Genomic DNA, 20,271 nt, shown 5'->3' on the forward strand with positions numbered 1-20,271 from the left:
AAGTAAACTGGTAATGCTTAGTTACAGTTGTGGTGACAAGTTTACATCCACTCATCATGGGCATGCTTGTCATGGTATTTTTATGATGATTCTTGTTTTTTTTAAAGTAATTAAAATGTATCCATTCGTTCCACCCTGGAAATTATGAAGCCCTAAATGACCATGACATTTATGCCAATGCTGAGTGCATATAAACAATAAGGCCTTAATATTCAAAGACATTTTGCAGTTGGCTATTTAAAAACTGGAATAAAACATTGAATTAATGGAAATATTTTTATACTTTTGTGATATTTGTGTGTATGCAATAATATTTAAACAAATGATTATAGATGTAATACTATAATCACTAAACAGCTTCATATGTAATTTTATTTCATACCCCATGGAAACACTAACTTTGGTGCTCTTTGTGTTTCAGTCTGTCTAAGATGAGGTTGAAGCTTCAGGATCTACCTGTCAAGCTGCTGTCCCGTCTCCAGTCTCTGGAGAAGTTGGATCTTTCTGGAAACATGCTGCAGGAGTTTCCCAAGAACCTGGAGCTGCCTGCACTTCGCTTCCTGGACCTGAGTGACAACCAGATCGAGGATGTTACCACTCTGGACTCCCTAAGCAACGTAGAAGAGCTGAGGATGGATGACAACCTCTACATCACTGTGAGCACATAGCTTTGTTTTCTCCTTACACTCCTGTTTTAGGGTTACTCTTTGCAGCTACAGCACAAATGGCAAATACATGAACAGGTTATAACTGACACTTGTCATCAGTATTTCATAAAATCACATACTTCTACACCTACTGCTGTCTGGCTTGGCTCATGGAGAAATATTTGAGTCAGGCTACACTGCTGAATGATCATACCAGCTGATTATTAGTGTTAGCATTGCAAGGGAGCACGTTGCATCAGTTGTCATGACAATAAAATATTCCTGTGTTTGACTCCTCAGCTCAGGCCTTTGTCTGCTGAGTTTGTGTATTCTGTCTGCATCACCTGCAATACAAACACATGCTGATGATGTGAAATGAAGTCCTGTAGGTGTGAATGGCTCTCTTTTGTGTCAGCTCTAAGATAGACTGTGTTACAGCCTTTCTCCCCCACTGTGAAAGAGACACAGTTTCAGCCCCCACTATCCTGCAGACCATAAATGGAAATAAGGAAATCCTTGCTACTCTGTAGGATCTGGTTGTTTTTCTAGGTGATGCATTTGATAAAGCAAAACACATCCCTGCATTCCTATTATCCCAGTACCCCAATGAAAACTGTATTATTAGCAGAGAAATTCTTTTAAAATGGTTTTCGCTCATTTTCATCCTTTGCTTCTGATTGGCTGCCACTCATAAACAAGATCGAATAGCCAGTAGGTTCAGTCTGAGCTCACAAAAGTGTACACAACAAATATATAAGATCTTTGTCAGCTCAGTAAACAGAATGAGTAATTATATAATAATTCTGAACTAAAAATCATTCACTGAACTTCAAATAAAGGAGGAATTAAACTCGTTTCCTTTTTTGCTGTGATCTCCAGTGTCCTCCACATTTGCACAGTCACATCAAATGTACAGTACGTTTGAAAGGAAAGTGTTCACAGAAAGACTGCACACAGTCATTTTTTAGGTCCTTCATCATAAAATGCCGCCACACTGACTTAATTGTTAACGTTTCTTTTGGTTATCAGGTGAGTGACACTTACAAGCTGATGGTGTTGCTGCCCAATCTGAGGATTTACAACGGTAAAGATGTCAGTTCTCCTGCCAACCACTTGCGTTATGTCTACAGTGATAATCTGAGGACCAGGGTATGGAACTAATGGCTTATTTTGCTCTACTTCATGGTATTGGTGTTAATGTTCCTGCATTTGATACTGTACAAAGTCATAACATGCACCAAAAATGATGTTTAGCAGCTGTTGTTTTGAACAAAGATATTTCTGGCACAGATGTGGCAATACGTCGTTTCATCACGCAGGCTGTAATCGCTGTCCTAACTATTGCTGTTTATTTTAGATTGCTGCTCTTTGGGAGAATAGCTTCTGCCTCCCCAATCCCATCACAGCAGAGAAAATGGATGCCTTGGAGAGCAAGTTTGTCAGCACTGCCCGTCTTCAAGTTAAATTTGGGCCCAATTCAGTCAGTGACTTCACCAGGTGGAGGGTAAGTTTAGAGTGCTTTAGCACTTGTTTTTGGCTGCTTTCTGTTACATTTAATAACTTCTTCTTTGTCTCCTTTGGATCCTAGGTGGGGATATTAGCTAAGGAGTATCTTCTCTCATTGACAGGACCGAAGAAAGAAGTTGATAGCGCGGAGACTACAGGCACTCAAAATAACTCTGTAAGTCAGTGTGTGTGCTAAATATTGCTGCATTAATGAAGTTGCACCAGAGATCAGCAGCTTCCTACTTAGTGTCTCTGCTTTAGTCCAGAATATGCTTTTATATCTAAAGTTCTGCAGTCAACTGATGATGATGTTGGAAGATTTAAAGTTCATACAGTGGCTTCATCTCACATAGGATGTCTCAAAGCCTGCGAAGAGGAAACAAACTGAATCAGTTATAGACACCAGCATAAGACTGAGGCCTCTCAAAAAGCCTCGCACAGATCCCGCAACCTCTGCAGCCGAAGACAGTCCACGCCAGTTGAGATTCCGCCTCAAGCCTCAGCTTGACACAATCAAGAATGTCCCCAGCAAGACAAGCCAGGCTCCCATCACCCCCAGCAGGGGAGAGAGGAGGTCAGACACACCTAAGAGAAGTTCTAAAGAGCAACAAACCAACGGGGATGATGCTCAGAAGAAACAGAAGGAAAGCTCGGGCAAAAAGAATTCACTGTACGCGACGCAGCTAGCTAACAAGCTACATTTGAAAAGCCTCTCAGTTTGATTCCGAGCTCAGGACATGCTCACCGTGTTGCTTAATCTGTCCTCAAAAATCGACCTACCGCCTCCCGGCGACGGCAAGTCAAATCCCCCCCTGAGAAATCAGCCCAGCTTATTATAAACTCGGGGCGTTAATAAGCCACACAGCGCGATTAACAAACAGGTTGAGCAGCGGATCCAGCCAACAGCAAGCCAGCAGCTAAAGTAAACAAGGATGTCCGGCCGTATCTTCAAAGTAAAAGCACGGTCAACAAAGACGCAGAACTATAAGGGAAAATCAAAGCTGGCTTAACGTGAATTAACTGTACAACAGCCAAATAGCCAAGGTTATAATAATTAACTGAAACCAAACTAAGAGCTAAAACTAAATGTAAAAAAAAGTTAACTCACAATAAAAAAAACTAGACTATGAGCCAACTGCTTTCAAAAAGTAATGTTTTTACTGTAATATTCAGTTCACTATATGATATAATTATGTATTAATTTTTCTAATTTTTGCACCCCAAAAATATGCTTTCCACATAATAATAATTAAAGAGACTAAAACTAAACTGAAGCTAATAAAAACTAAACTGAAACTAAACATTTTTAGAAAAGTAAAAAGCAAAAACGAAACAAGAAAAAATAGAAAATATAAATCAATTATAACTCTGCTAACAGATAAAATAGCATTTAAGTTAAGCTGCTGTTTCAAGTAAATTGCCGTTTATTCAAAATCTTTAAAAAAAAATACAGAACTTACAATAGATTTCAAAGGAGTTATGAGCTGCAAAAATAAATACATAATAACTTTAACTGCTTTCTTTTAAAAATATATTATTTAGTATAGTAATCTCTCCAGTGACAATTCATTTCCCCCATCATGAAAAATGTTATTATAAATTGCTCCAAACCCCAGCAGAAATAAACCTCTATTCAGGAAATACAGAAGACAATAATTCATTTGACCCTGGCTTTTTATTGAAAAGTTATCTCTTTTACAATATAATTTATTTTTTCCTTTAAATATCACAAAGTAAATCACTAAGAAGGAACGGCACTCCCAATCCTGCTACATCCTGAACACAGTAACAATAAAGGTTTTGTCTTCATGTTTGTAGTCCTTAATCAAATTCATATGTTGTCAGCTGGATGAACTGGAGACGTGACTCCATTGTGAATACAGACATCTATTCAATTCAATTCAATTCAATTTTATTTATATAGCGCCAAATCACAACAAAAGTCGCCTCAAGGCGCTTTATATTGTACAGTAGATAGCACAATAATAAATACAGAGAAAAACCCAACAATCATATGACCCCCTATGAGCAAGCACTTTGGCGACAGTGGGAAGGAAAAACTCCCTTTTAACAGGAAGAAACCTCCGGCAGAACCAGGCTCAGGGAGGGGCGGCCATCTGCTGCGACCGGTTGGGGTGAAAGAATGTGACATCTGTGACCAGTGAAGCTAAATGTGTGGATAACAGCAGCAACCTCAAAAACACATTTAGAGAACAGAAAAATAAAAGCTTTGACACCATTGCACATTTCCTGTTTCTTTTGAATAGACAATGACTTCAAGAAAGATGACTTGAACACAAAAACTTTGTAAAGGCAGTTCGTTTTGAGCGTGCAGGCCACATCCTGTTTGTAGTTCTCACTCTGTGTCTGAGAACTCATCGGGAACTGGACAAACTGGGTTTCAGAAAAATTACTCGCAGCCACTGCTGATTCAACAAAGCCAGATATGTGCAGCAGCTGCACATGATTGTTTCAGGTGACAGATCTTTTGATTCACTTTTGCAATCAGATTTGTTTTTGTTTTAAGTCATATTTTACTGTTAAATGTTTATCTTAACAATTATAATTGCAGTTCTGAAAGAGAAAAAAAAAGCCTCAATCCCAACACGTGTATAATTCTCTATTCAATTTATCATCAAAGATTTGTTCTTATCATCACAAAGTCAAAGATTAGGTTTGTGTCAGTCTCTCTGCACACACACACACACACACACACACACACAAACATATATTTATATTAGTGCTGTCAGCGTTAATCTCGTTAAAATGACATTAACATCATAACCACATTAACGCGGCAAATCTCCATTAGCGAGTTACCACGGATCGCCCTGTGCGTGGAAAAATTGCTTTATTCTCTCCATTTGTCATAAAACAAAAAGAACACTGAGGGTGGGGGTGGAATAATATAATGACATTGCAGCTATTTTAACACAATTTCCCCAACATTTTTTTTCCAAAGCAATTCGACTTCAGCTTGGCTTCGCACCACAGCAGATGTTCAACTAATTAATGCACACAAGCCTCGTGAGCACTGCTCACTATTTGGGAGCTGGCACAGATCCAGCAAACAAGCCCTAGGGTGTCTAAAGGACACATCTTTACAGTTTAAGACAAGTCCAAGTGATTTAGATTGCAGCTCCCTCTGGATCCATCAAATTAGATTAAACTGGAGAGCCTTGGAAGTTCAAGGCGATATTCAACAGCTGGGCTCCGAGGTCTGCCTGCTGCCCTCCAGGCAGGAACTCTGCAGATAGCTCTCTGTAGGTGCTGCAGACTCTACGTACATGAATGTCCTTCCTGTGAATGGCGTGTTTCCATTTATGCCGTGCCTCGCCGTATAAAACTACTAAACATCTGCGAGGAAGGTTCACAGCTACATGGACCTCCCCTGTTAGTCCCAGCTCTGGCAGACCCTGCTCCAGAGACATGGTGAGTGTAGTGTCTGACAACATGTTAATGGTGACTAAGCGCTCCCCCCACAGCCAAGAATCGTCTAAGTGTGGATCGATGGCTGCACCTCGCTCAGGATGATAATCCAGGTTGCACTGCTCCACTGGCTGGAAGCCGTCTAGAGCTGATTCCTGATACATCCGAAGCACAAGTTTATGGCTCAAAGCAGGAGTCCACTGAAGCCACCCACACGCACTTTCCTTTTCTTGAAGTTCACCTTCGGCCAAAGTCCTGCAACAATATTGGAGGAGGCTTTTGGTCACTCCATTAACCATATATACTTTCCATACTATATATATCAAATAGAATTGACGACAATGTTATCTATATAGCACATTTTATTATGGGTACACTTAGTATGCTTACCATAAAAGATAAAAAAAAGCTATGTAGCTCTACAACATTTAAAGGCAATAAAACACAGTAGTAATTCATCTCATGTCCCACCCACAAAATAAGAGTGTTACAGTAATCTAACCTGCTTGATCTGAAAGCATGGCCCAATTTCAGAGTCAGTTTGAGATAAGAATTTTCTAACCTTTGATATATATTTTGAGTAGCAGAAAGCAATTCTGTCTATTTTATTAATATGATTATCAAAACTGAGACCACAGTCCAAAATGATCCCAAGGTGCCTGACTTGTTCATCGTTTTTCACAGAAAGGGATAATAAATATGAACAAATTTTCTCTGTCTCTGACTTTTGGATTTTCTATCTTGTCTCTATTCATTTCTAGAAAGATTCTAGACATCCACAAGTTAATGTCATCAACGCAGTTTAATAATTTGTGAACAGGTTAGATCAGTTAAGTGATAAGGTTAAAAAGTAACCAATGACGGAATGTTTATTTCTGCAGTTCTAAAAATATTAACTGACACATAGAAACATTTACCCTTTAGTCATGATGAAACCCAATCGAGAAACTAACGAGTTAAACCAACTGAATCACGAAGCCTTTGAATTAAAATATCACGATCAACAATCAACAGTGTTGAAGGCAGCATGGAAAGGTACGACTCAAACTCTCTGTGAATCAATGTTGATGACCTGAGTAAACTCGGACTGACATTTATATTGACTTTACAGCCCTAATAATTGCTTCTATTCATCATAGTCTAAACAAAAATGTTTTGTTTGTTTTTATTTGATCACATGCTAACCTGTTTTCTTCGACCGGACTGCGACTCCTTCCACACATCCTGGTCCATCGCACATATAAGCTCCTTCTCTTCCTCTTCTGATATGAAGTTCTCCCACAGGAAGACCCCAGAAAAGGGGAAGGATGCAGCCTGGGCATCTTTTCCAACAGCGAGCCTCGACTGAGGATCGTAGAGGAAATGATGGACAATCTTCACAGAAAGACAGATAAACAGAAAAACATCGTTATTTATACAGTGACGCAAATGTATTCCTAGAATTATAATTTTTGGCGATGAAATTGACAGTTTGTAGTGAATGCCTTTTTGTTATAAAGACAAACGCTGTTGGCACACATTTATAACCGCAGTAATATCCCTTTAATAAGGATGGAATGTCCTCCGAGGGCACCCGTACCTTGTTGTGTGCGCTGCTGTTAGCAGTATTTGATTATTTTTTTTACTTGTTATAAAAACAATATAACAGTTTTCTGTTGGAAAACAGTACCTTTGATTCACTCGCCTCCGGTTGTACTTTCTCTTTCAACCCTTCGCAGACGAGACACCGGCGGACACCTTTACAAGCACATGAAGGCACGTCGTCACTGGTGTCGGGAGCCATCATCCTGCATCTTCTTCTTGTGTCAGGAAGTGGCAGCAAACGAAAACATTTAACTATCGCCACCTAGCGGAGAATGCGGGCATTTTCAGGGTTAGCAGAGCTAAAGGAGGAAGCAAATAAGAAAACTGATATCTGAATATAAAAATACAAATGTATATATATTAATAATAATTTTAAAAACATAGTAGTGGAAGTAGTGTTTGTATCATAACTAGTTATGGTTCACGACCAAAACCATTAACATAACTACATTACTAGTTAATGTTCACTAGTAACATTCACGACTGACTGCCTTAAAAAGTTGGGGCAACTCCAAAAGCCTCTTATAGCCTTTGTTTTCTTAGAACAGATAATGATGCAATAAATAATTTTAAAAAGTGTTTTTGTGGATATTTTGTTGACTCCGTTTACATATGGGAGATTTTCATATACTTCAGTGCCACCCTGCCTAGACCTCTTGCCCCTCCTTGCCGTTCTGTTAAAGTCTTCATTGTTCATTGCTCTAAACTGGGAGTGCCAGAATGAATGCATTTCAGGGGCTACAGACCGCAAAATCTACTCTTCAGTTCTAGACCCTTTCTTTTGAACCATATCCTGAAAATGTTCTGCATGGTGATTAACGGCACAACTTCAACTGAATCATTCAAAAATTACACGAATATTGCCTTTTTTGTTTTGGAACATTGGAACTATACAAAAGCAGAAAATATTCAGATGATGGCTTTTTGGAATGAAATGCCAATAGTATTTCACTTCTTTGTGATCCAAAGAACTTAAAATAATGTAATTTTAAATCAATGTCAATTTAATTCATACAGCACTTTTAATTACACGTAAACTCAATGTGCTTAACGTAAATAAAAAAAGTAATAATAATAAAAACTAAGTTATTGTACCTCTCCAAAAGTTGAATCTGTTCATCTGGACGTAGCGTTTTGTGGGAGAAACGTTTCGTCACTCATCCAAGTGACTTCTTCAGTCTCAGCTGACTGCAGGTTTCCCCAAACCTTACAAACAGTACATTTGCATAATGACTGAAACCAGCCCACTGAAGGAACAATGGGCTGTGAGGTCAGTTCCTTAATCATAATTATGCAAATTCCCATGACCATTGATCAACAATCACTGACCAAAACCCACTGATCAAGGAACACTGATCAATGGCCATGAGTAAGTTATTGCAGCGGTCCCCAACCTTTTCTGCGCCACGGACCGGTTTATGCCCGACAATATTTTCACGGACCGGCAATAAGGTGTCGCGGATAAATACAACAAAATAAAACTAGTGCCGGTACCGAAAAAAAGAAGATTTATTCATAACACACGTGAAAAGACCCAGGAAAACTGAGTTAACGATAAAAACAATAACAAAATAACGCTGAAAACCGATAAAAACCCTGAAAACCATACATTTCACACCTGAGCCTCAACTCTCGCGGCCCGGTACCAAACGACTCACGGACCGGTACCGGTCCGAGGCCCGGGGGTTGGGGACCGCTGAGTTATTGTACAATTGCCACAGGTTGTTAATCCCTGGCAAGCAAAACCCAGGCTGTAAAAAACAATGCCTTGTTTAAACCACGCCCACCGGATATACGTAACGTTTCCCCGGGAAAGCTCGGTTTCAGCAAGAGTGTTTTGAGTTCGCTCAAGTGTTTGGTAAGTGATATTAATCACATATATTGACAAGTTTTAAGCTGTTTAATAACAAAAGCAAAACCACTAACGCTTGCTCTAATTAAATCAATAATTGTTATTTGTGTTTGTAGCGGAGAAATGTAAATATATAGAGATATATACGGCTGTCGGCACTGCCAACGTGGTTAGCTAGGAGAAACTCAAACTTATTATCATATAACGCTTTCTCATCTTCTTTACGTGAAATATCCTTCCTCACCTTAGTATGGATCTCTATATAGACGTTATGACAACGTTACTTAAAGGATAGAGCGTTATGAAATCGCATTTAGCCTGTTATTGTTGAATAGCCGCTTATTTATCGTAAACTGTTTTTGCAGGAAATTTTCCATTTCTTTAACAGATTAATCATGCTGAGGAGCAAGAGGGGATTTTAATTGCTAAATGCCAAAAATGCCAAAAAAAGAGTAATCAGACCAGCTAAAACAAGTGGAAGAAGCTCAGTTGTAAACAGTATCTGTGTAATAATATTAAACACAAATCTACTTGTTTAAGTCTTTGTGTGTACTACAGCGTTTCTCATCCACAGGAATTTTCATTGTTCTCGAAGCTGATCAGTGGTCCTGATTACTAATCAGGTCTTCTAAAGCAGTTACAGACCATGTTTGTAATTCATGTTTTCTTATCCTATTGTTTGTATCTAATTATATTCTTAAAGAGCTTTTACGGAGTTTCAGTCCTTGATGTAGTCAGTTTGTTTTGGCCATGTGGGCGGTGCTCTGGTTGCGTGATTAGAACAGGATTGACAATATAAATAAACTAGGAGGACACTTATCTCAGCCCTATCTTCAGTTTGCCATCTTCACTCCTGAATTGTGCTTCTTCCTGCAGATAAGCAATGGAAAAAATCACTGAGAAAGTTTTACTGAAGAAAGCCTCTCCAAAAGCCAACAAACTGGAGCAAATCATGACTTTGAAGTAAGGACTTTGTTTCTCCTTATCATGCTCTGTAGGTGTCTTGCTGTTAAAGTTGCACTGAAGTAAACTGGTAATGCTTAGTTACAGTTGTGGTGACAAGTTTACATCCACTCATCATGGGCATGCTTGTCATGGTATTTTTATGATGATTCTTGTTTTTTTTAAAGTAATTAAAATGTATCCATTCGTTCCACCCTGGAAATTATGAAGCCCTAAATGACCATGACATTTATGCCAATGCTGAGTGCATATAAACAATAAGGCCTTAATATTCAAAGACATTTTGCAGTTGGCTATTTAAAAACTGGAATAAAACATTGAATTAATGGAAATATTTTTATACTTTTGTGATATTTGTGTGTATGCAATAATATTTAAACAAATGATTATAGATGTAATACTATAATTACTAAACAGCTTCATATGTAATTTTATTTCATACCCCATGGAAACACTAACTTTGGTGCTCTTTGTGTTTCAGTCTGTCTAAGATGAGGTTGAAGCTTCAGGATCTACCTGTCAAGCTGCTGTCCCGTCTCCAGTCTCTGGAGAAGTTGGATCTTTCTGGAAACATGCTGCAGGAGTTTCCCAAGAACCTGGAGCTGCCTGCACTTCGCTTCCTGGACCTGAGTGACAACCAGATCGAAGATGTTACCACTCTGGACTCCCTAAGCAACGTAGAAGAGCTGAGGATGGATGACAACCTCTACATTACTGTGAGCACATAGCTTTGTTTTCTCCTTACACTCCTGTTTTAGGGTTACTCTTTGCAGCTACAGCACAAATGGCAAATACATGAACAGGTTATAACTGACACTTGTCATCAGTATTTCATAAAATCACATACTTCTACACCTACTGCTGTCTGGCTTGGCTCATGGAGAAATATTTGAGTCAGGCTACATTGCTGAATGATCATACCAGCTGATTATTAGTGTTAGCATTGCAAGGGAGCATGTTGCATCAGTTGTCATGACAATAAAATATTCCTGTGTTTGACTCCTCAGCTCAGGCCTTTGTCTGCTGAGTTTGTGTATTCTGTCTGCATCACCTGCAATACAAACACATGCTGATGATGTGAAATGAAGTCCTGTAGGTGTGAATGGCTCTCTTTTGTGTCAGCTCTAAGATAGACTGTGTTACAGCCTTTCTCCCCCACTGTGAAAGAGACACAGTTTCAGCCCCCACTATCCTGCAGACCATAAATGGAAATAAGGAAATCCTTGCTACTCTGTAGGATCTGGTTGTTTTTCTAGGTGATGCATTTGATAAAGCAAAACACATCCCTGCATTCCTATTATCCCAGTACCCCAATGAAAACTGTATTATTAGCAGAGAAATTCTTTTAAAAATGGTTTCCGCTCATTTTCATCCTTTGCTTCTGATTGGCTGCCACTCATAAACAAGATCGAATAGCCGGTAGGTTCAGTCTGAGCTCACAAAAGTGTACACAACAAATATATAAGATCTTTGTCAGCTCAGTAAACAGAATGAGTAATTATATAATAATTCTGAACTAAAAATCATTCACTGAACTTCAAATAAAGGAGGAATTAAACTCGTTTCCTTTTTTGCTGTGATCTCCAGTGTCCTCCACATTTGCACAGTCACATCAAATGTACAGTACGTTTGAAAGGAAAGTGTTCACAGAAAGACTGCACACAGTCATTTTTTAGGTCCCTTCATCATAAAATGCCGCCACACTGACTTAATTGTTAACGTTTCTTTTGGTTATCAGGTGAGTGACACTTACAAGCTGATGGTGTTGCTGCCCAATCTGAGGATTTACAACGGTAAAGATGTCAGTACTTCTGCCAACCACTTGCGTTATGTCTACAGTGATAATCTGAGGACCAGGGTATGGAACTAATGGCTTATTTTGCTCTACTTCATGGTATTGGTGTTAATGTTCCTGCATTTGATACTGTACAAAGTCATAACATGCACCAAAAAATGATGTTTAGCAGCTGTTGTTTTGAACAAAGATATTTCTGGCACAGATGTGGCAATACGTCGTTTCATCACGCAGGCTGTAATCGCTGTCCTAACTATTGCTGTTTATTTTAGATTGCTGCTCTTTGGGAGAATAGCTTCTGCCTCCCCAATCCCATCACAGCAGAGAAAATGGATGCCTTGGAGAGCAAGTTTGTCAGCACTGCCTGTCTTCAAGTTAAATTTGGGCCCAATTCAGTCAGTGACTTCACCAGGTGGAGGGTAAGTTTAGAGTGCTTTAGCACTTGTTTTTGGCTGCTTTCTGTTACATTTAATAACTTCTTCTTTGTCTCCTTTGGATCCTAGGTGGGGATATTAGCTAAGGAGTATCTTCTCTCATTGACAGGACCGAAGAAAGAAGTTGATAGCGCGGAGACTACAGGCACTCAAAATAACTCTGTAAGTCAGTGTGTGTGCTAAATATTGCTGCATTAATGAAGTTGCACCGGAGATCAGCAGCTTCCTACTTAGTGTCTCTGCTTTAGTCCAGAATATGCTTTTATATCTAAAGTTCTGCAGTCAACTGATGATGATGTTGGAAGATTTAAAGTTCATACAGTGGCTTCATCTCACATAGGATGTCTCAAAGCCTGCGAAGAGGAAACAAACTGAATCAGTTATAGACACCAGCATAAGACTGAGGCCTCTCAAAAAGCCTCGCACAGATCCCGCAACCTCTGCAGCCGAAGACAGTCCACGCCAGTTGAGATTCCGCCTCAAGCCTCAGCTTGACACAATCAAGAATGTCCCCAGCAAGACAAGCCAGGCTCCCATCACCCCCAGCAGGGGAGAGAGGAGGTCAGACACACGTAAGAGAAGTTCTAAAGAGCAACAAACCAACGGGGATGATGCTCAGAAGAAACAGAAGGAAAGCTCGGGCAAAAAGAATTCACGGAGAGATGCTGACATGCTGCAAACAGTAGAAATCCGCAGCGACACACAGGTAAGGGAAATTCTGTGTTTTGGAAAATGCAGTCATTTAAATTTTAGTCTGGCCAGTCAGATTCTCAGGAAAGTTGCTGTCAATGCCATTGATCACTGGAAAATTGATCTGCTTGAATTCCCAAGACAAAAGATCTAAAAAAAAAAAAAAAGGAAAAAACGTACCTGAAGTCAAAATGTATCTTGAGACAGCCAGTAGGTGGCAGTATTAGTCCGTGTTTTCATGCAGACTTGTACATCTGGCAGCTGGTACAGAACATATGTCCCCTCTTGATGAATTTTAGTAATTTGGCTGTTCTTTAATTTTTCATTTAGCTCCAGCAGGTCGTTTCTTTTGTCTAATAACCTGATTTATTGTCAAAATAGCTGTGAACCCCCCACTTTTTTTTTCCTTTTTTTTTTTTTTTTTGCTCGAACTTTGTATGCAGATTGTGCCTTCATTAAAGTCATTTCTCCCCCCCCCCCATCTCCCTTCTCCATCTAATTTATTGTTCTCATGATTCCTTCCTCCAACAGCCAGTGCGTCTCAATCCACTCCATGTTCTTCAGTGCCACAGCAAACAGGACAGCTTAGAGGACTTCTCCACCCAGCTGTGGGCCTGTGCTTTCCAGCCACTGCCTGATTCTGCTGGTATTGTTTGAATACACGTTGGAAAAACAGTTGCAGGGCATCTCCAAGTCAAAGCTTAAAGGATTAGACAAAAGAGATTTGAAAGTTGTTGTTTCTTTTGTAAATGTGGGATTAAACTCAGGCTTTTTATCTTTATTAACAGGCAACGCTGGAGGAAGTCGTTTGGTCGCTACTTGTGGAGGAGACTCTATCTGTTTGATTGACTGTGAAATGGGGATGGTGATGAAGAAGTACAAAGTTCCCGGGGAGGTATGCTCCATTTATTCTGATTAGTCTGCAGTAGTTAGGCTTTAAAAACCTGAATTTTCTTTCTGTCTTTTGCTCAGACTCGTAGGATTCTTGATTCATAATGGCAAGAAAACAATAAAGCTCTCTGTCTGTTGCTTTCCTTTACACCAGGAGTTCTACTCCCTGGCCTGGTCCACAGTGCTGATGTCCAGGGGAGGCAATGCTTCAGCTCAGCACTGCAGCATTCTCGCAGCCGGTGGGAAGAGAGGAATAGTCAAACTGATTCATCCCAGAAACAACGTGGCCTACGGAGAGTTCAGAGCCAGCCGAAAGGCGCTGTCTGTCCTCCGTTTTAACCACCAGCAGGGAAACTTCCTCTTCAGTGAGTAATTAATTACACAAACTCTAACCATAATAGTGAGTATGGATAAAAATGGGGAGTTTAAAGTTCTGACAGAGAATCAGATGGTTTGTAAATAAACTTTAGTCAGCCTTAAACTTATTAAGAGAAAATAAATGAATAGCGAGGTGATTACTCATTTTCCATGTCTGTTGTAATCATTTACCATCGTTTACATATCAACCTCAGCTTCAGCTATGATCTGATGTAGTGTAATTGTCCAGTTAGGAATTATTACCACCTCTTTGAATGTTTGCTGGACTGTTTTCCGCTGACGTTTTTCCTCTTTGTCAGATTTTTTTTTTTTTAAGCTTTTAGGGATCTGATGCTATTTGTAAACGGTTGGCTATGGAAAGTGACACTCCTGTCTCTATGTTCAAGTTTATTCTTAGCTATGCCTGCTCTTAATTCCTCACATCTCACAGATATTGCTTTAGCAATAATTTGCTCACCTGTTAGAGTAGTGGGCTTTACATAGTTTGATTTGCTCTTGTTTAAACTGGGTTACTTGTAAAGTAACACCGCCTCAACTTCTGTCTTGTAGCGGGATCGTACGACAACAAGATCTTGATGTGGGATATCGGTGGGGTGGACAGCCAGTACAACTTCAAAGTTGTGTGAGTCTTTCTGCCAGGAAAAGTGTTTGCGATGGAATTCCTTTAGCAGATCACATCTGTTGTACTGAATTTTCTAAAATATATAACTGTTTATCAGTAATAATTTTTAAAAAATATATTTTTAATATTTTTTCAAATTGCTACCATTGACATTAAGATGAAAGGTTCAGACTGTGATGTTGAAAATTTACTGGTTGACCCTCCAGTCAGCTGCTGGTATTGGAGATCGGTACCACCCCTCTGCACATCTGCTTGCCTCCCACTGCTCCCAGTGCACACCTACTGACTGCCTGTGAGGACGGCTTGCACTGCTACAACACACAGCTCGGTGCCAACAACACCACTAAGAGGTGAGATGCACACTCTGTGTGTGTGTGTGTGTGTGTGTGTGTGTGTGTGTGTGTGTGTGTGTGTGTGTGTGTGTGTGTGTGTGTGTGTGTGTGTGTGTGTGTGCACTTGTCTTTGTGTTTTGAATCTCTCCCAGTTCTACCTTTTATTTTGGTGACAGTCAGTAACCTAGAATATACTGGCTCACTACATCTGTTCACTGATGTTTTAATGAGAAAACTATGTATACATATGCGGCCCACCCAGAAACAATTACGGTGTTTTTGTTTTTATCTCCTTGGTAGGTCAAAGGAAATGGAGATAACATTCCCCATATATAAGAAGGAAGACAAAGACCATGACTACCACACCGTGGACGGCCTGGGTTTTCTTAATGATGACATAGTGGGTAAGTGTACCACAATACCACTGTAGTCTTATTTACAGTGCCTTTAAACACATGCCACTCTGAGCTGGAAACATTGACTCATACTGGATATAATTAGACCTTTCAGCGACACTTGGCGTTGGCAGTCAGTCCAGGTTGGTCCTGACTTCATTTAAGTTTGAGGATCTGACTCTGGCACTCTGTAGCGTCATAGTCTTACTGTACAATATAAATTCGTTTGAGGCGACTCCTGTTGTAAATTGGTGCTACATAAATAAAATAAATTGTCTAGCTTAAAATCTCCTGCTTATTCCTATTCCTGATTTCCCTTTTCTCATTTTTTTCCCTAATCTTTTGCATGCTCGCTCCATGATGGTAGCATCCAAGAACTACCTGTATGGTTGCATTTACCTGTGGAGCTGGAGCAGGACCAAGGTTCAGCGGCCGGACAAGAAGAGCAAAGCAGTGTGTGCTGTGGTTCTGGCTGAGCTGCAGTGGGCCAACACTGAGATTCCCTACCTGGCTCTCAACACCTGTCCTGGTAAGTGCACCTCATCTCATCACTTCTGATGCATTTAACATTCAGTCGTCATTTCAGGTCATCATCAGTGTAGACAAGGGCAGTGAGCTTAGGAACTGCCATCTTCAGGTCACCACAGATATTTTGGGAGCTGGGACACAGAAGGACAGTCAGACTGGGCCTGAAGCCACTCCATAGTTGCCTTGACTGTAGAACTGGATGGTTTCACTTTACAATCTAAATTACGTTCCAGGGTTATGATTTTAACTCTACAGATTGTAGTGAATCAGATAAATAAAACATTCTGAAGCACAAATAGATGAGTCCACACCTCCACTGGAGCCACACACAGACCTGCAGCTCTGAAACAACAGAGAGGACAGCTGATGTAACTCAATCACTATATGCCGTGAACTAATTTAGCTGTCTGCATTTCAAGATCTTCTAATGGCCTGAAGGACTTTAAAGTTCATTTAAAGGTTCCTGGTAGTAACTTGTGAAAAACTACTATAGTGCTTAGACCAAGAACAGCACAGATACTCACTGTGTTCTCATTCCTCTCATTAGGTCAAGCCTACATGGTGTGCGGTGATGACAAAGGCAAGATATGGACATACCACATCCCCAACCTCCAGAAAAACAGTTTCCACACTGGGAAACCCATACTGCCCACTGAGGTATCTGTATTTTCAGACAGTAGCTTTCTCTTACGATTCTTGTTTAGAGAAATATCTTATCGATTGTTTTTTCTCTTTTTTTTGTTGGTCTTGAAAGAAGTACTCAAAATTAGTCTATTAAATTAGTGTGGGAGGTAGTTACAGTCAGACAAAACAAACTCCCAGATTAGTGAACCTAATCATCAGTGATAGTCGCCTTAGTTTTCCTTGTTTTTGCTCTCTTTTACTTTTATGTCCTATTAAAGTTGTTTCACAATCTTAGCTCTGAAAAGTGAAAACACATGGAGCTTCATCCGCCCACTTGTTTGTTTTCCAGCTGGATTTCTGGTGATGTTGCAACATACCCAGATCTCAGCACTGGGCTGAAGCATTGTCCTTCATGTGTGAATCCACTGAAGTCCCATAAAGAGAGAGTTTCTTTGTCTTGCACTCACAAGACATTTAAATTTTCAGAAGCAGTTAATTGTGTTGTTCCTAGAGAAATACACGTGCACATGAATGCACACAGGAAGCTTACAATAGATAAACACGGGCCATTCAAGTATTATTTTAGCTTCAGCATCATTTCCTCTGATTTCGTCTGCATCTCTGATAACAGATGTGTGCAACCACCATAAATATGAGAGATCTGAGCTGTGTAGTCGATTTTTGTTTCATTTTGGAAGATTACACAATGACCAGCTCTCAGATATAAACACAGGATTATCGTGCACAGGCACTCCTGTGCACGCCATTAAGATAACGTAAAGGATGGATACATTTTAAACCTACATTGCAATGAAATAACTGTCACTATCCATCTTTACTCTTTAAAGAGAGCTCAGTTTGCTTGCCTCTTTCAGCCTGCACATGAAATGTAAAGACTAGTGATTTGAGACTTCCAAAACTTCACGTCAGCCGCGTGTAATGAGACTAAACTTCAGATGCATTCCGCTTTTCTCTCCACTCAGCACTAACATGTTGTTTGTTTTTGGCAGGTGTTGGAGTGGCCGACCCCAGTTAAGAACGGCCACGGCAAGGTAGAAGGCCCCTCCATCAACAGCGTAGCCATGGACCCTGAACTACGCTATCTAGTTGCCCTTAGTGACAAGAATATGGTGATAGTGTGGAAGAGAGAGGAGTCGCCCTGAGCAACCATGGACTGCACAGCCATAAAAAATCTGAGTGTGCCCCATTACTGAAAATGTGCACATTCATAATTTGTGAGTGTTGATGCTACATCAGCATCTAAAAGCTAAAAAAAGAACTCTCCGTTTATTTTTTTTACACAATAGTGTATTATGTGGAGTTTAATCATAAAACTGTAATTTGCAGATGTTTTTGTTTTTACTTAAAGTTGCTGCTGTTATGAGTTATAGGCAATCATAACTAGGTGACTTTGACTGTGACAGAATTATCTGTTGATTTGTCCAAACTGGACAGAAAGGGCTCCATTTAGATCTACATGGTTACAATAATGCACCATGGACTTCAAAATTCAGCTGATGACTGAATTTGTTTTCCTGTTTCTACTCCCTGGCACATTTTCACAGTTTGGATGTGCAAAGTTTACTTCAGCGTAAAAGTACAAGTGAGCCCAACATCAACAAAGCCATTTAGCTGGTTTAAGTTTAACTTGAATTAGTTAAAGCTTTGCTAAACTTTTTTTTAACAGATCTGTGTGTAATGTCAGAACGGTCACGAGTTCGTGTCAAAGAATTATTCCTAACTTTAATGATGTGTTGTGGTAAGGTCTCACCCCTCCATCACCCTTGTTTCCACCTGGTTTTAGCAGAAAAAGCTGTCCTAGCACACAGCAGATTGTGACTCTACATAATAAGACTGCTCAGTGTCTGCAGGATGTTTTAAGGGCAACAGTTTATCCACATTTTCACTATAACAAACTTCATGTTGCACATTAAATTGGTTCATTCAGATTTAAGCCGTCGGAGTTTATGGCTTGTTTCTTTTTTGAAATATATGCTTTGTTGATAAGTATAGTTTTTGAATGTGAATGATTATTTGAATGAAGTTTTGTCCCCCTGTTGTGAAGCCAGGCTTTTACTTTCCTGTACTACTTTTTAATGATTAGATAACACTGAAGAGTGAAAATGCTGCAGCATTTACTTTTCTGAATAATTCTGTCAGTGTGTAGCTCATTGTGTTTTTATGCTTTAAAGCTGGAATTGGACTGTTTTTTCTATTTAATTAATGACATTTTTAGCTTGCCTCTAATTGCTTTTCACTTTTAAGTGTATTCTGTTGTTCAATCAAATGTCTGAATTCTTAAAAAATGCAGCAAAGATGTAAACGGGTTGTTCTGTTGTACCTGGTATTGACTATTCTCATTTTAACCACTTGGTGGCTGGCATGGTTGGTTTTTCCTTAGCTCTAAAAAACAGACTGCATTCTTTGGAAGGAATTTACTTGAAGGGTGCTTGCTACCCACTGTGTCCAGTAATGTATATGCTTAAAAAACAAAGAATAAAACCAGAAGATGTCATTACAGAATCATGAAAAGAACCACTCGGCTTATTTTACTGGGAGTGCTTTGGTGCTACAGGGAAGAATGGATTGAATTACAGGAACGATTTCCAGGAGTAAACACTGAAGTATATGTAAAAGAACAAAGATGAAAAGGAGAATGCTTCACCAAGAAGAAAATGTTCCAAAACCATGAAAAATCTACAATAGACCAGCTCAGAAAGTGTAAGATGAAGGTTTTGTTGTGACCCTCCCAGTCCCCAAACCAAAACAATAATAGGAAATCTCGTAAATATGTTCTGAGACTCTCCTGGGAACCTGAGACTTTGGCAGGGATGGCTGAAAAATCCTCTAAACAAGAATCAAAAGACTTGCTGCTACAAAAAACCTTCCCCAAACAAGTTTTACTGAGCAGGTTACCCAACCATGCAGGATGTCCAAACATTTACCTCAGGCTTTTGTCCTCTTTTGTCTTCATAGGTCAGCAGTGTCCCTTTGTTAACAGTTTAGAAAGAATGCATTCACCCCATCTCTAAGGAAGAAGCCATCTACCGTTTGGAGGAAGCTAATTTCTGGGATCTATGTATCCCAAGATCCCAGGGTTGTCAGGGGGCTTTTGCCCTTGGTAGGGTCTCCCAAGGCAAATCCTGGGTGAGGGCACCATGAAAGATAACAAAAAAAATTAAGGGACCTGTTTACTCTGCCCGGGATAGGGTTACTCAGGTTGCACTCTTGGGCCGGGTCTGGGGAAGGATCTTAAGAGACAGGGTCTTCTGTGGGTTCACCACATACAGGATCCCCCATGAGGATTGGGTTCAAAGTGTGTTGGGTGGCCGTAAAAGGCAAGAGGCCGGGCAGTTCAATCCGTGGTTCTTGAGGCGGATTATTGGGACATTCTCTATCGTTTACATTTATTTAACAGGAAGTGAAACTTGTGGGACTTGCATTCTCCACTTCTTAACAGGGACACTGCAAACACTATGGTCCTGAACTCGCTTCTACCGGCATAAACGATTCATAAGTAACATAAATTTGGACCAAAAATTGTCATGGCAGTGTAGCTGATTAAGATCAGACATAACCGAACAAGGGAGTAGCAAGAAAA

The 20,271-nt window shown here is 39.9% G+C and overlaps 3 protein-coding genes and 1 pseudogene across 3 annotated transcripts; 2 read left to right on the top strand and 2 right to left on the bottom strand.

The window, feature by feature from the left end:
- The first annotated feature begins 421 nt into the window (after positions 1-421).
- On the top strand, positions 422-4,161 carry LOC120442296 (leucine-rich repeat and WD repeat-containing protein 1-like). The gene is made up of 5 exons (XM_039618605.1): positions 422-656; positions 1,677-1,796; positions 2,005-2,151; positions 2,236-2,328; positions 2,507-4,161. Exons 1-5 carry the CDS (start codon positions 432-434, stop codon positions 2,873-2,875), a joined length of 954 nt encoding a protein of 317 aa, XP_039474539.1. The 5' UTR covers positions 422-431; the 3' UTR covers positions 2,876-4,161.
- Positions 4,162-5,188: 1,027 nt separating this feature from the next.
- LOC120442228 lies at positions 5,189-6,103 on the bottom strand (annotated as a pseudogene).
- Positions 6,104-6,369: 266 nt separating this feature from the next.
- LOC120442297 (alpha-ketoglutarate-dependent dioxygenase alkB homolog 4-like) lies at positions 6,370-8,308 on the bottom strand. Its single transcript, XM_039618606.1, has 3 exons — positions 8,262-8,308; positions 7,252-7,428; positions 6,370-6,956 (listed from the first exon to the last, which is right to left on the bottom strand). Exons 2-3 carry the CDS (start codon positions 7,366-7,368, stop codon positions 6,756-6,758), a joined length of 318 nt encoding a protein of 105 aa, XP_039474540.1. The 5' UTR covers positions 7,369-7,428; positions 8,262-8,308; the 3' UTR covers positions 6,370-6,755.
- A 502-nt stretch (positions 8,309-8,810) lies between these two features.
- LOC116326351 (leucine-rich repeats and WD repeat domain containing 1) lies at positions 8,811-19,193 on the top strand. Its single transcript, XM_039618604.1, has 16 exons — positions 8,811-9,024; positions 9,895-9,981; positions 10,463-10,697; positions 11,720-11,839; positions 12,049-12,195; positions 12,280-12,372; positions 12,551-12,916; positions 13,432-13,546; positions 13,689-13,795; positions 13,946-14,156; positions 14,719-14,791; positions 14,998-15,141; positions 15,424-15,527; positions 15,886-16,047; positions 16,594-16,703; positions 17,681-19,193. The coding sequence occupies exons 2-16, from the start codon at positions 9,902-9,904 to the stop codon at positions 17,831-17,833; spliced, it is 2,220 nt and encodes a 739-aa protein (XP_039474538.1). The 5' UTR covers positions 8,811-9,024; positions 9,895-9,901; the 3' UTR covers positions 17,834-19,193.
- Positions 19,194-20,271: the final 1,078 nt, after the last annotated feature.

This window comes from Oreochromis aureus, linkage group 10 (assembly GCF_013358895.1).
Source record: "Oreochromis aureus strain Israel breed Guangdong linkage group 10, ZZ_aureus, whole genome shotgun sequence".
NCBI classification, from domain to species: domain Eukaryota; kingdom Metazoa; phylum Chordata; class Actinopteri; order Cichliformes; family Cichlidae; genus Oreochromis; species Oreochromis aureus.